The sequence below is a fragment of the Syngnathus typhle genome, linkage group LG18 (genome assembly GCF_033458585.1).
Source record: "Syngnathus typhle isolate RoL2023-S1 ecotype Sweden linkage group LG18, RoL_Styp_1.0, whole genome shotgun sequence".
Taxonomy (NCBI): Eukaryota; Metazoa; Chordata; class Actinopteri; order Syngnathiformes; family Syngnathidae; genus Syngnathus; species Syngnathus typhle.
Genome location: NC_083755.1, coordinates 3910358 through 3925530, shown reverse-complemented (window position 1 = coordinate 3925530; position 15173 = coordinate 3910358). Strand labels below are relative to the sequence as shown.

General features: G+C 44.8%; 1 protein-coding gene across 2 annotated transcripts; it reads left to right on the top strand.

Moving 5' to 3' along the window:
• Positions 1-235: 235 nt before the first annotated feature.
• On the top strand, positions 236-13245 carry mrtfba (myocardin related transcription factor Ba). 2 transcript variants are annotated; one of them, XM_061264374.1, is made up of 16 exons: positions 236-446; positions 3061-3133; positions 4109-4327; positions 5808-5873; positions 6018-6073; positions 6158-6233; positions 6386-6547; positions 6661-6989; positions 7071-7315; positions 7438-7603; positions 7821-8870; positions 9095-9217; positions 9285-9431; positions 9515-9649; positions 9730-9790; positions 9999-13245. In XM_061264374.1, exons 3-16 carry the CDS (start codon positions 4177-4179, stop codon positions 10508-10510), a joined length of 3279 nt encoding a protein of 1092 aa, XP_061120358.1. In that variant the 5' UTR covers positions 236-446; positions 3061-3133; positions 4109-4176; the 3' UTR covers positions 10511-13245. The 2 variants fall into 2 exon arrangements, with proteins under 2 accessions (XP_061120358.1, XP_061120359.1); XM_061264375.1 differs by lacking the exons at positions 236-446; positions 3061-3133; positions 4109-4327 and adding an exon at positions 5588-5673.
• The last annotated feature ends 1928 nt before the right edge of the window (positions 13246-15173 follow it).

Genomic DNA, 15173 nt, shown 5'->3' with positions numbered 1-15173 from the left:
TTTCATGCAGTGTCATTTAATGAGTTAATTACAGAGTTAAATGCTTTGTAGTGGTGAGTCAGCTGTTACTATTGCGTAACACGACGACACTGCTATTGTCACGTTGGGACGAGACTGACGTACTAATTTGACGCTGAACTACGGTGTCAGGTTCGTATTTGTGCCCGAATGATGACCCACAAGGGAGGTTAGCGAACCCCCCCACCCCCCCCCCCCACCCTGCTCCTGCGACCACGCCCCCACCCGCTTTTTTTCCCCGTTCGTCTGCGTCATGACGTTACTCCGCATCAGCACCCCACGGAGCAGTCGCAGCCATTTTACTCCGCCAAATAAACTTCAATCTCATTGCAGGAGGAGAGCAAAACATTACCCAAGACTAGCACCAACGAATATATCACCATGAACGACAAGTTGGACACTTTGGACTTTCCGGTGTCGTCGAGTGGGTAAGTTCTGCTCGACATGGCGGCACCTTGTTTTTAGCATGTTAGCTCGTTGGAACGCGCAAACCAGCCCAGAATGTAAAGCGAGCGAGATGTGCTCATGGAGACAGCGACATAACTATTGATTGGGTCCACACTTTAAATCACCGTGAGCATTGGATATTTATATTATTTTCAGTATTCGAAACGGGACAACAATGGCGGAGTGATAAGTATTTGTTACTGTGGGGAAGTCACTCACCTGTCAGATTGAAGCTGACCGCTGCGCGCCCACACCCACCGGCCTTCTCCTTTACAAAAACATTCCCTAAAGGGATGCCATTCACAATTTCACATGCATGTCACGTATAGTTGCAGCCCTCTGTGTCATTAGCTGTTTATTTTCATGTTTTTTTGTGACAAATGTCCTGGAAAAATTAACAATTATACAATATTTACCCGTAGTTGAGCATGGTGTAATATCCCGGTAAAAATGGATGATTTGCATTTTTGATGGCAATATTCTTATACGTACCGGGCAAAAACATCTTGACTGTGACTGTTATGAGCCTGGAGTCTTGCAAATGAGAGACAGAACAAGGTCCGCCTAGCCCACATGATGTCATCACCCTTTAATTTGTCGAAGTGAAGTGATGCCTCAGCAAATCCAGACTCTTGAGTCATGCATGGCAGCCACATGTTGAAAAGCGTGCATCAATTTAAACATCATCCGAGCATACGGGTCGATGGCAAAGTCATTATCTCTGCCCGTCCGTGTTTTTATTTCAACCTCCGACTGCTGTGTGAATTTACAGGAAGTCGGCTTATATACGTTAATACCTGGTTAATTCAAGCCGCTGTAACGTTTGATGAATGATTTAACACCCTTCTTGTGATATCACACATTTTCCGTTCCGTGCTACTCGCTTTGGTTGTCACAGTCGTTAAACACACTTTGCCCGACCCTTTTCCAAATGATTGACAAATTGGCGACTCCATACTAAACAAGCCGCTCGATGTTTGTTGCTATGTAATGTGAAAACATAAAATGACTCTCCCCTTGCTGACGAGTCCATATTTATTGCAGCTAGCCTGGACCGCTACCTACCTAATAATTATGGTTTACATTTTCATTCCACTGTCTGTACCATTGACATTGACAAATTGCCGTCTTGATACGGTTAGTTGAACTCCAGCTCGGCTACGCTGAGCTATCTGGAGATGTTTGTGTGATGTACTTTCCCAAAAACTTTGTGGAATCGGGTCATGTTTTTTTGTCCTTTGTCCATTCCTTAGCTACCATTTTCAGCACACAAAGGCAGCCAGGAAGGAAGCGGCCGCGCACGTGCGGGTGACTGTGAGAAAAGCACAGGCCTCTGCTTGATGAATCCAACTTCCAAGTGATGACATCATCGCTGGTCTTATCTCTGGATAAAGGCAGACGTTTTTCTTGGACCAGAACTAGTCTATTTAGGGCCCCCAAACTGCAAATTCCACTGAGTCTGGCACGGGTGGGATTATCATGCGTGTGTAATGTGTGTGTGAGCTTAGAGTTTATAAATATACTGTAAAATTCAAGATAGCATTGTTTACAATACGTTCTAAAATAGTGAAGATGGTTGAATGATAAAACACAACTGATTTGAATGAGATCAAGATGTCCCAACCAGACCAACAAGTACTTTTGTCACTTTTTGCGTGTGTGTGTGCGCGCGTATGCGAACACTTTTTTAGTACATTAGCTGTGGGAGTTTACGTGGCCATTGCTATTTGTAAAACAAAGCCTTTTGACCTCTTGTTGTTGCAGTAAGACTGTGGGATACTGAACTTTGTATTCCCCTTACGATGGATAAGCGACACATTTGTTTGGTTTGTTCAAAATAGACTTTAGAGTTTGAAGTATTTTATTGGTTGACATCCAAAACGTTCCCCCATTCGGGATGGTGTTGTTTTCATTAAGGATGGAAAGTCATTAGTGTTGTGTTCATCAAGAATAAAAAAAAAAGTCAGTCCAGACTGTAAAGCCATGTTTCCATTTGGAATGCCTATTTTGAAGTCAGTTGATGGAATGAATTCATTAATTGCATCTAATGAACGACATAGAAGTTTGAAAACAAATACCCCACATACATTTAATGCTGCCTATGTAGTTACAATGTTTACTCTTCACTGGCACTTGTTAGCCGCGACAGCTATGTGGCTTGCATTCTCTCACTGACTTGTTTTTTTTTTCTCCTCTCCTTTCAGTCGTTTTTCCATTTCCATTGAAATTTTGTAGCTGTCGCAGAGAGCAATAAACATTTGGTGAAAAAGATTTTTATATTCTGAGAGTGTCTCTCCTCAGACTGCAGTGTGGCTCTCCAGTATTCCGTTTCATACAACCGCTGGCTTTGTTCCGAGCAACCTGTGAGCTTCTTTTTGTCTTTCCCTGCATCCTTGAACTTGAGTTCGCTTAATTCAAGCGTCTTGAAGTGGTGCTCATCAACCATCCTTTTGTGGCTCTCATCTTTTTTAGTCTATTTCGGTTTCTTTACAGATTTGTTCAGTTTAGGAATCCTTAAGCGGCGATATTTGTAAATCTCTTCAAATTCATGTCTGCTATCTGTCTTGATAAATGTCTCCTTTTGTCCCCTATCAGGTGTGACTCCACAGCCTAACATTAGGGAAAGAAGCTTTCGATCACCTTCTCTTGCTGTCCCCTTCTTCTTAAGGTAGGTACTGAAAGCCCCAACAGCAATAATGTGGTTATTAAAAATGAAATCGTTGTGTGGCAAGTTATTGATTTTTATTCATATTTGTTTGTTTATCATATTTGTACTGTCTGGCTGTAAATAGAAGGAAAACAAGCCTTCCCGTCCCCTTGAGGGGGAAATACAATGTTATATTGAGCATGCTACACTCTTCGTCTGAGCTGTATCCACACATGCACAAGATGTCAGTGAGGAAGAAAAGTAAACCAAGCCATTGGGCGAGAAATGGAACACGAGTATTTCCAGAATTAGGAGCAAAATACTACGTCATTGGATTAGTCATTGAGCATATTGCTTATCTAGTATTTACATTATTATTATCATTTGTGTAATTGCTTGAAAATATTTGCACCTTTTTACAAATCCTTAAGAATTTTTCCGCTGTAGGAAGACAATGTTTTTTTTCCTCTCTCTCCCATATTCTTGTTGTAGGGCGAAATGACAGAGTCCACATCAACATAGCCAAAAGTAACATCGGGAAAGTTCGTAAGAGGTCTTGGAGGTCCTGGAATGAATAACCATGTTGGCAATGGCACTGCTGGAGAACTGAATGGCATTAGTGTTTTAAACGTCATCTGCTTATTAAACGCCTGTTGGGAAGCTTAAACGGCTTGTTTTACTCCCCGAAATGTTTCCGTTGCCTCCGTTTGAAACCACCACCACTATTATGTCGTCATATTCCAGATTATGAAACCTGTCTGAGCACTGTCGTTCATACGCAAACAGACATTGTTCCCCATGGACAATGGTGATCCACTGTCATGACCTTCCTGACTCCCTTTAATAAATCATTTGGGTTTGGATTGAGCTCTTCCAGATGGCTGAAATGAAATGCCACCCTCAGCATTTTGCAACAAGTCGTCATGCAAACATAATGATGATTATGATTCTTAGCAAGACAATTGATTATTTTCCCTTATCGTTGGTTTCTAACAGGTCATAACCTCACTTAACCTAAAGAACGGCGGTTGCTCAAAGGTCGCCAAGTTCTCCCCTGACTCAGGATGGAGCCTCAGGTTTCCCAGGGGCTCCTCAGGGCAGGAGGGATGTGTCCGCTGGTGCCCAGTCCACAGAGTGAAGCAGTGACTCATGAGATGGAGGAGTTGTCACTGCAGCCCACCCAGAACCTGCCGCCACTCAATGAACGCAAAAACGGTGAGGTTACTAGCCTACTTTTGGACACGATCATTAAGTGGGCCAAGAAGCTGAAAGAGTGCAGGCAAAAGTGGTAGTCAGTAATTTACTTGTCACTTGGTGAGTCCCCCCCTCCCCCAAAGCCAACATTTGCTGAGGTCTGCAGGAGAGCCCCGGTGCAAAGTTGGCGGTGGAAAAGTTAGTGCGTAATGTCAACTGTCCAAGTGCCCACTCATCATATGGGCTTTTGTCATTTCCCCTCCAGTGAGAGAACACACACACACTTCATACTTTCCATCTGTAGCGTTTGGCCAACCACAGACCCCCGTTTCAAATATTGGCTTCGACGTTAACATAAATCTGCACGCCACTGAAATCACTGAGCATGCAGAACGTGAGAACAGTCACTTGGAGTTTGACTAAGGACATGTTAATTGATTGTTTATTGATTCAATGCATTTCAAGGGGGGAGGAAAAAAAAAATCCCCTTTTGTGCTCTGAATTTCATGTGCTATTTATAATCTTTGACTGAAAGTAGGAAATGCCCTAATTCCACCAAATGACCTGCCGACTGCAATTGTCTGCGTAAACGGCTCACTTGCGTCACTGCTCGTTAATGCGTTTGTCGAGTTCAACAACATTTGACTGGAAGCGTCTAATTCACCCGAACCAAATGTGGCTTTGCGTGCCGTGTTCGATTGCATTGTTTTTGCTAGTGTAACGTCTCAACAACCGTAACGGCTCATTAGTTGCTGTATCAGTGTTCCCCTCCAGCGTCTCAGCGCCGATGTCTGTACTTTTACGCAGACGGAAGTTGCCAGGCAAACTTTACAACAACAAAAACACTCACGGTGACGCAAGCGTTAGCAAACGGGATTGTGCAACTGGGGCCACTTCTAACTGTGACACACCCTATGAAGCTGCTCTGTTGTATTCTGCTAAAAATACACGCCACATCTATTTTTGCCGGAGGATTCATTAGATTGCACGGTGCGAACCAGATCAAGCTGGGCAGGAAGTCTTCATTGAACTTTCAAAATAAGGTGCAAAAATGAGTCATATTTAATTATTTATACCTATTGTTCTAAAAAAACAGGAATCCCCTTTTAGTATTTATTTTTGAATTTGTGTACCCAAAGTATGTCGTGTGTCAAAGGTGAGGTGACACACATCCCAGCATGCATTGCAGTGGTCCTTGTAAATAATTGCTGCGCTTTATTCGTTTTGTTTTGAGTGCGTCTTTGATGATAACTGACAAAGGAACATCTCGGTAAAATCACGGGCGAGACAAAGGTTCAAGTCGACCGGGTTTGAGTTGTGGTTGATAGCAGCTCTTGAATGGGTTGGACTGAACTAAAATGGCGATTGTGAGTCTTCTCATTATTACCCAGAACTACAGTATGGTGTCGACAGTTGGTTTGCTTTGAAGTGTGTGCTTTTGCTTTGAATGTCAAATTATTTTTGTTGGTCCCTAATCTTGGGTTTTATTTATCTTAACCAGTGCTGCAGTTGAGACTTCAGCAAAGGCGAACTCGGGAGCAGTTGGTGGATCAGGGCATCATGCCACGTGAGTAATGGCGCCTGTCAGTAGGCGCATCATCACTCAATGTGTTTGTGTTTGGGGGGGGGGCTTATCTGACAAAGCTGATGATTTACATATTTTAGTTGATTATTTTCTGAATAACGTTTCACCAAAATGTCTTGTGTGTAGCGCTGAAGAGCCCGGCTGCGTTCCACGGGCAGATTCGGAGCTTAGAGAGAGCCAGGGTATGAAAAATAATTGTAGACAAAAGACAATCAAGTGTGTTTTTAAAATCATGACATTTTTGTCTTTTGTGTAACCCACCTCAGACTGAGAATTTTCTTAAGCACAAGATCCGCAGTCGTCCAGAGAGAGCAGAACTGGTCAGGATGCACATCTTGCAAGGCAAGTATTGTATACATTTTATATCAATGTTTGGAAGTTGGGAGTCCTTCCCTACCGATTTCCACTGCTCGAGACAAATGTTCCCCCCCCCTAACCAACTCCACTTCGGTACTGTCATATTTGTATACCTAGCGTGCAATGTTTTTCTTCAGAGACCGGAGCCGAACCGTCACTACAGGCCACCCAGATGAAGCTGAAAAGAGCCCGACTGGCTGACAACTTGAATGAAAAAATAGCCCAGAGACCCGGGCCCATGGAGCTGGTGGAGAAGAACATTTTACCTGTGGATTCTAATCTCAAAGAGGCCATAATAGGTGAGAGAGGAAATAATCTGTGAGGGGTTTAATAGTTGCCTTGTAACCAAACAGTTATATGGAACGATGCTGCTCAGTGACACTTGTCATCTCTTGTGGTTTCTTGGTAATAGGGCAGGTGAACTATCCGAAGGTCATGGATGAGGACAGCAGTGATGCCTTGTCCCCGGAGCAGCCTGCCAGCCAAGAGTCTCAGAGCTCAATGCCTTCACCTGTGGACAGCAAATGCCCAGAAACTCCCTCGCCAGCCCAGCCTCCTTCAGGCCCATTGCTGAAGGTCAGAGAGAGAGAACATCAGTCCCCCCAAGCTGCTACAAAAGCCACTACAGACTCAATGAGAGCAGTCACTACTAATGAGCAGCCAACAAGCCGCCCAGCCTTTTCTCACACTCAACTAGTCACTCCAACCGCTCCCTCCAAACCTGCCCCAACATTGGTGAAGGTAAGTGTCATCAGGTCTCTTGATATGAAAATCTGCACGGCACATTTTTGCTATTCCCCCCCCCCCCCCCCCCCCCTACAGCAAAGCCAACACAAACTGCCTTCTGAGAAGATCCGTAAGAAAGGCAAAGACGCCAAGCCTAGAGTGAAAAAGCTGAAGTACCACCAGTACGTTCCACCAGATCAGAAGCAAGAGCCCAGCGAAACCCTGATGGACTCCTCCTATGCCCGACTTCTGCAACAGCAGCAGCTGTTCCTCCAACTGCAGATCCTCAGCCAACAACAGCAACACTACAACTATCAAACTATATTACCAGCCCCACTCAAGTATGTAAAAAAAAAAAAAAGTTTCCTTTTTTAAACCTTCCCCCCCCATTCTTCTTTTTTCAGTGTTCAATTCATAACGTTTGCTCCCATATCAATAAGTGTTATTTTTTCCCTCTGCGTAGGCCTGTGGCAGAAGGCCAAAGCAGCAATGCCAGCGGTCTGCCGGCCTCCATTGTGGTTTCTCTACCCACTGCACCTCCGCTTCCCCCAATGTCTTTGGCCCGGCAGAACAACTCATTATCCAACCGCAAGCCTGGAGTCTTGCCTGCCAACCTGGAGGAGATGAAGGTACTCGGATACACTTTGAACTGCGTGAAGCGGCTCGACGGACGCGGCACCTCGAAATCTGGAATCAAGCAGAAATTGAGTGTGGGGCTAAGTGATGTAAAAGAGGCAAAGTGCTGCAAAAAAAAATCTATTTAAATCAGTTCAAAATCATCCAGCAGATGCTGTTATGGTGATCCATTTTAGAATGACCCATAGCTAATCATGATTTCTCTCCTAGGTAGCCGAGCTGAAACTAGAACTAAAGCTGCGTGGCCTCCCTGTGTCAGGAACTAAAACGGATCTGATCGAAAGGCTGAAGCCCTTCCAGAATCTTCCCAGCTCCTCGGCCCCCAACACTATTCCCACACCTGTTACGACCACAATCACCGCCATCCCCATGGAGACAACCACTACTAGCCCTGCCATTGTCCTTCCACCCCTGCTGGGAGCTTCCGAGCACATGAGCGCCACACCTCCAGTTTCCCCTGTTCCTAATGACCCATTTACCCTCCACCAAGATGCCAGCATGTCAGAAGTCCAACATGAAATCCAGTTAGTGTCAAGAGGGCCCGGCTCCTCACCTCTCCCCAGCTTGCCCGTACCGGAGAAGGACAGAAGGCTCCATGAGAAGGAGCGGCAGATTGAAGAGTTGATGAGGAAGCTTGAGCAGGAGCAGAAGTTGGTGGAGGAGCTCAAGATGCAGCTGGAGGTGGAGAAGAGGTGTCAGAGCAGCTGTACCACCGATTCGTCCGCCATAGCCTCCAACTTCGCCACTGTTTCATGTTCCTTGAGCCCCATATCAAGCATCCCGAACGACAACACTGTAAAACAAGAGAAAACGGTCTTGACAAACGGCTCTCCGACTTCCCTACCTAACTCGCTGCTGGGCTCCCAGACTCCCACCAACCCACTGCAAACTGCGGTCAAGTTGGAGGATGTGACTGTTTGTTCTGGAAAACAAATCCAACTCCAGCCCCAAAATCATTTTCTCACCCAGACCCAAGTCAACACTAGCCCACAGCTTCTCTGCCATTCCCAGAGAAGTCCCAAACTCAAGACCCAGCCGCAGTCCCAAACGACCACCCCCACCCTGCCACAGTTCTTCATCAGCCATCCCGGCAGGATGTCCCAGGTGCTCGGTCAACCGCAGACCTTGTTAACCGCATCTGGACAACCTCAGACTCTGCTCAGTCCCAATGGCCAGACTGGAACTCAGATCCTGCTCCCGGTGTCACTGCCCAACAACGCCGCCGGCATCCAGCTGCCGAGCACCACTGTCAACCTGCAGGTAAGGATGACATTAAGTGTGTTCGCAGTTCACCTCATCTTGGAAGGATTTCTGGCTTTTGTTTCCACTGCAGTGTGTGTTGATAGCCGCAAAATGATGTTACATCATCCACCCAATGATTGGTTGCTTGTTTTGGAAGGCGCAAATTTATTTAAAGCTACTCTCTTAGCATGGAATCACTACAGAAAACTAAAAGAGTTTCCCCCCCTCCCCCTTCATCTCAGCCTGTCCTTCAGGCCACTATCTCAAATCCAGGCCTTATCCAGACCTCCATTCCTCAGCTGCAGAGCACCAAGATGGAGATGGCTCCTAACCAGCAGTTGACCAACAACAACTCATTGCTGCAGGTTAGCCACTCCACTCCATGGCAACATTTGATTTGTTTTTTTATTCTGTTTTTGACAATACTTCCAGACTTTGCCCATGTGCAACAATACGACTGACATGGAGACGCACACGAGGCCTGAGATAAATCCTCAGTCTTTCCTGGGGAGCTCCCCAGACAGAAGGGCCTCTCCTCATGCCTCGCCCAACCACGTCATTAACGGGACACTCAATAAGGTAACCACAGTGTCATGTGTCAAAGTTCATCACATCTACGTTATGATTTGATTGTGCTGACATTGCAGTTTTTCTTTGTCAAGTCCTCCTCTCCACAGCCGACCTTCATCCTCCAGCCCGCGCCTTTTCTTTCCCAGCCTCCCAAGAGACGGGAGCCCCCTCGCTATGAAGATGCTGTCAAACAGAGCCGCAACCTGCACGTTAACAATCTGTCCCAGGTTCGCTCCCCCTCCACGCACACACGCTATTCACACCAGCGTTTCCCATCCCTTCTAAACAAATATATTTGTCTTGGCAGGTTGCCACAGCAACCAGTCAGCAGATGGATGACTTGTTTGAAATTCTTATACAGAGTGGAGGTAAGGAGGCACTGAATCTGTTACTCATTTACATTTATGGGTCAACTTGTATGGTGTGGTAAATTCCAACCTCTCAAGTGCTCCAGTTTGGACTAGTGGAGCGAAACACAATAAATTGGTTAGTCAAGTACCCCGAGCTAGCGGGGCCTCAAAGACGACTTCATTCATGATGTCTTCTTCTTTCGATCTCCATTTGACCACCCTTTAGAAATCACTCCATTTGTCCAGCATGAGCCTCCAGTGTCTATCAACAAGACTCACCCGGTCACAGCCAGCATCACCACCCTTCCAGTCAACACCGTCCTCTCCAGGCACCCTCCCCAAATCCAGGTGGCCCCTCCTCCAACCTTAAGCCTGGCTGTCGACCCCAACCTAGCCAACCTCTCCTCGCTGGCCACCGATAACCAGCTGGAGGCCTTCCTGGAAAGGACGCTGGCCGACACGCCGGCGGCATCCGACCCTCGCACCAGGGGATTGATGGAGGAGCTGCAGGCACAGCTGATGGAGCACCACCCTTACTCGCCCATGGACACGTCCGACCTTTCTTTTTGCGACACCTCTCCCCCTTCCTCGCTCAATATAGGCCTGTCCGACCCGGGGTTGGATAACATGGAATGGCTGGACCTCACCATGGCGCCGGGTCCCGGCGGCGCACTCACGCCACTCGGGATGCCGACGGACTTCCTGGACACGCATGACCTGCAACTGCACTGGGACTGACCAACAAATAAGAGAAGAGCCGGCCGGGCAGGAGTAGCTAAGCTAGCTAGTAGCTAAGATAGAAGGATGACGAGAAGAAGAGAACCACACCACTGTACAGGCAGCGCACTGCTTCACATGGAATGACAGCCCAGGCAGGAGATGGCACAGCTTTAAATCATGATGTCATTTCTGGTAGCAAGGACATTTGTACATAGATTTTCGCCACGATTTCCAGGCCCGAATCATATCCAGCGATAGTGATGGCTGCTGTTTAAATATGAGGTCACGCTAACACAATGGCAAGATGACCTCAGCAGAAACAAACAAAAAAAAGAATCCAGGTGATACTGACCACTCCCTGACTCCATAACTCAAGCTGTGGCGAGGATAAAGCCTGATCCATCCCATCCTGCATGATTGCCGACTCATCAAATGTGACTAGTTATACCGTCATGATGCTGATGGACTGACTGGAGTGGATGCAGGACTCCATGGAGAGCCATTTGAACATTTTTGTTAGCCTCCTTAACCAGGAGGTCAAATGACTGCTCTCCGTAGGACGCACCTCTGACCACGCTATGCACTAAAGAGGCACGGCATCGGCCGCCTCCAAACGACGCTAATGTGAACACCACATATCACCAATTTCTTGGAAACGATCAACCGTTGATTGTGATCTCACGAGGCTGATCAGCTTTAGAGATCTGTTGTCGGGTCCTTTCATTTTGAATGTATTCTACAAAGATGGATTTTCCTCATTGTGCCGGCAGCTTTTGTGGCAAACAAATAGGAAAAGGGAACAAATAGCGACAGTCGCTGTGACGCATAAGTAATTGTATTTGGGGAAGTTGACGTCCGTATCTAAATGTCCTGCAGTATCACTACACTGCGTGTGTGTGTGTGTGTGTGTGTTACAAGTGTATGTATACAGTAGAACCTCTAAGGTTGAATTTGGTCCATTTTGAGGTAACAATTAAGTTCGAAACTGTTATTGCAATTGAATTAGTTTGGCCCAGAGTTAAAGTCATCGTTTTGCCGTGTCACCCCACCAAAAAAAACAAAAGGCAATATTTTAATGTCAAAATTCTGGTCCAGGTTTCCACTCGTCTGTACAAGGAGGCCAGGAAGCCAAACGGTTGGAGAATTGTGCCGCGGCGGCTGTGCAAGCCAAGTTGCATGTGCTTTGTGCGTCGTCGTCTCGTCTTTGTGCGCATGACCGTCCCTCAGTCGGGTTGTGTGAACTAAATGTGCTACCACAATCAAATGATTGATGAATCTGTAACAAAAGGCTTCTAACGACTGTTTTCTTGGCTGTATGTGGGCCAAACATGGCCGGACCACCTGAGAGGTGTTGGCAAAAGGAGGGCTCTGCTGTTTTCTTTTTTAACTTTGTCAACTTTGTCAACTTCTTATCTGCAACTCTGGTCCACGTCTTGAATTTGGTGAGTGCGAATGTGCTTCTTTACCACATATACCACTTGTGTACTTACGTCTATAACCGCTAGAGGGCGTCGCCACGTTTTGTTATCACCTACAATTTAAAGGCTATAAATAGTTTTAGGATGGCTTTACACCGCCCTATTTCGATGTAATTCCAATGTTATTGTTTATGGCATATTTACATACATATTTCAGGTAACACACATTTGATTAGGCTTCTCAATAGTTTTTTCTGTGTTACAGATTAAAGCAATAAGTGAATCAATTTATGTATTTCAATGTAAATTTGAAACCATGTCCTATTTTACATGGAAAATTTCAATCTGATTATTCTAAATAATAGACAGTTTATGGTTATTGAAAAAAAAAAGAAATAGTTGCAGTCCTAGTCCAGGGCTTTTTTTTTTCCTATTGGTGCTGCCATAATGTGTCAACAAAATGTGCCACTTAAGTCTTGAATCTGAATTTGTCATTTGAACCAATGTAAATCCATAATAACTGAGCCAAACTTAATTTCTGTAGGAGGACAGTTTGGCTGGAGGTCTACTTGTTAGTTCTGCAGTCCAAAGCCAACTTTAGCTTTGCCTCCAAATTGCTAAATTTTAAATCCTTTAAGACGATTTTTTTTTTGTATTATATTTTAGATTTGACGTCTGTTTGCTTTAAAGCGTGTCAATTTTTTTGTGGCCAAAAGGGCATTGGGATATAGTATCACTTTTTTAAGATTTATCACGTGTCTTCAGGTTGATTACAATTTATAATCCTTTTTTTTTTTTTTTTTGCCTTTGTAAAGCCAGTCTTGTGTGCATTTTTTTTTTTTTTTTTTTAATGTTTTGTAATATCGGACCTCTCGGCTGCAGTTGTACCGGTGACGCGAAGCTTACAGGCCAGTTGAGGACGTAACTCTTGTAATGACAGCTACTCTCCTTGATTTATTGTATTGTACTTGAGTGCAGACTCATGCATTAGCACTCAATCTTAATTCATATCAGAACTCTAAAACTGCCCTCTTACAGACTGCACACTCCATCACCATGGTAATTTTCAAGCTACAATAAAACTATTCTGGGGTGGTAGATTAAGCACAAGTGAGCTTCTGGCCCTTGTGCAGCCGATCCTTTCATTGAAGCTTCTAGTCTCCCTTTTCCCATTCTTGTTTGTATGCCATACGTTTTGCACATTATGTACATATTTGTATAGATGTAATGCATATTTTTATACATGTGTTAATATCCACGGGCTCTCTATTTTGTAAATATGAGAAAAAAGTTGTATGCCTTTTATGTGACAATAAAAAAATTGGAATCGTTCAACGAATCGTTCCCCCCCCCCCACACACACACACACACACACTTTCTAATTGGCTGTTTGAACTGTGACGTCACTCGGACACTCCATTAGGTACACCGCCATTTTTCCCACTAAATTTGGGAAAAATCATGGTATTAGCTAGGTGACTGATTCACAATTTGGTTTTGTCTGATATCAGAGATTAAATAAAGAAAACCAACTGGCTGATTGATTTGTTTTAATTGAGAGGGAAAAAAAACAGCAAAAGCATTTCACTAGCTGACCAGGAGATGGCGACAGCGTGGCATCTGAAGACCATGGATTGTTTGTTCTGCTATAGCCTAGGTGACTGATTCACAATCTGGTTTTGTCTGATATCAGATATTAAATAAAGAAAGCTGGCTGATTGATTTGTTTTAATTGAGAGGGAAAAAAAACAGCAAAAGCATTTCACTAGCTGACCAGGAGATGGCGACAGCGTGGCATCTGAAGACCATGGATTGTTTGTTCTGCTATAGCCTAGGTGACTGATTCACAATTTGGTTTTATCTGATAATAGATATTAAATAAAGAAAACCAACTGGCTAATTGATTTGTTTTAATTGAGAGAAAAAAAAACATCAGCAAAAGCATTTCACTAACTGACCAGGAGATGGCGACAGCGCGGCATCTGAAGACCATGGATCGTTCTGCTATGCCGGTTTAAAAAAAAAAAAAAAAACGTAATTAGCTAGGGGTCAAAGGTCAAAGTTTACGGTTCAAAGTTCACCCAGGGGTCAAAGGTCGGTTCAAAGTTCACGGGGTCATGTGCACATTTTCGATTTTTAACTAGAGTTGAAAGTTCAGGGTTCAAAGGTCACCCAGGGGTCACCACGGGGTCACCACGGGGTCACCGCGGGGCCACGGGGTCACCACGGGGTCACCGCGGGGTCACCGCGGGTTCAAAGTTCAGGGTTCACTTTTTTTTTTTTTTTTTTTTTTTTTAGGTTAACCTTTATTTAAACCAGTGCTTCTCAATTATTTTCTGTTACGCCCCCCCCTGGCAAGAAGAAAACTATTCGCGCCCCCCCTCCCCACCGTGACTATCCTAACTTGTCTTGTAAGTCGTAAAATGTTGCTTGTTGCAAACGTGACAGAAGTAACAATGAGAGCGCCACTGCCCCCTGCTGTAGTAAACGCGCAATTACACTTTATTCTAGTACTGCCAAAAAAAAAGCCTGTTCCCCAGGGTCACACGCGCCCCCCCAGGAATAGCACCGCGCCCCCCAAGGGGGGCGCGCCCCACTATTTGAGAAGCACTGGCCTAGGTGACTGATTCACAATTTGGTTTTGTCTGATATCAGAGATTAAATAAAGAAAACCAACTGGCTGATTGATTTGTTTTAATTGAGAGGGAAAAAAAACAGCAAAAGCATTTCACTAGCTGACCAGGAGATGGCGACAGCGTGGCATCTGAAGACCATGGATTGTTTGGCGCGCCCCACTATTTGAGAAGCACTGGCTTAACTGAAAGTGAAAAGTGCCACACCCACTGTCAATCAATGGATAATCAAGGAAAGCGTTTGACCTGAACGTTGGCTTTCTCTATTTTTCCATGTCCAAACTTGAATATATATATATATATATTTGCTCTTTCTTCAATGTAAGAATATATATAAAATTAACGCCCCAAAAACTTATTAGAGCTCAAAAGTAGGACATGTCCGGTAAATAGAGAACGTCTGGTCGCATTAAAGAAAGAGCAAAGATGAAAAGGAAAAATGGACATTTTCCGCTGGTTTACATACAGGTGAATGGGGGCACTGCCATCTTGCGGTAGCTTGGCGTCATTGCATGAACCGCTTCATAAACTATCGAGTCAAAAGCCTGTATATTTAATATCGTACGACGTACGTATTTATTTACTTCTACTTATGTGATGTTTTTTTAAACTAAACAAATGTACAGTAAA

What these genes read in the sequence shown, in the direction of transcription:
- mrtfba (XM_061264374.1), top strand. Translation starts at nt 4,177, where the DNA reads ATGGAGCCTCAGGTTTCCCAGGGGCTCCTCAGGGCAGGAGGGATGTGT. An exon ending in TCTCAAAGAGGCCATAATAG is followed by an intron (nt 6,548 to 6,660) that starts GTGAGAGAGGAA and finishes TCTTGGTAATAG; the next exon opens with GGCAGGTGAACTATCCGAAG. An exon ending in AATTCTTATACAGAGTGGAG is followed by an intron (nt 9,791 to 9,998) that starts GTAAGGAGGCAC and finishes ACCACCCTTTAG; the next exon opens with AAATCACTCCATTTGTCCAG.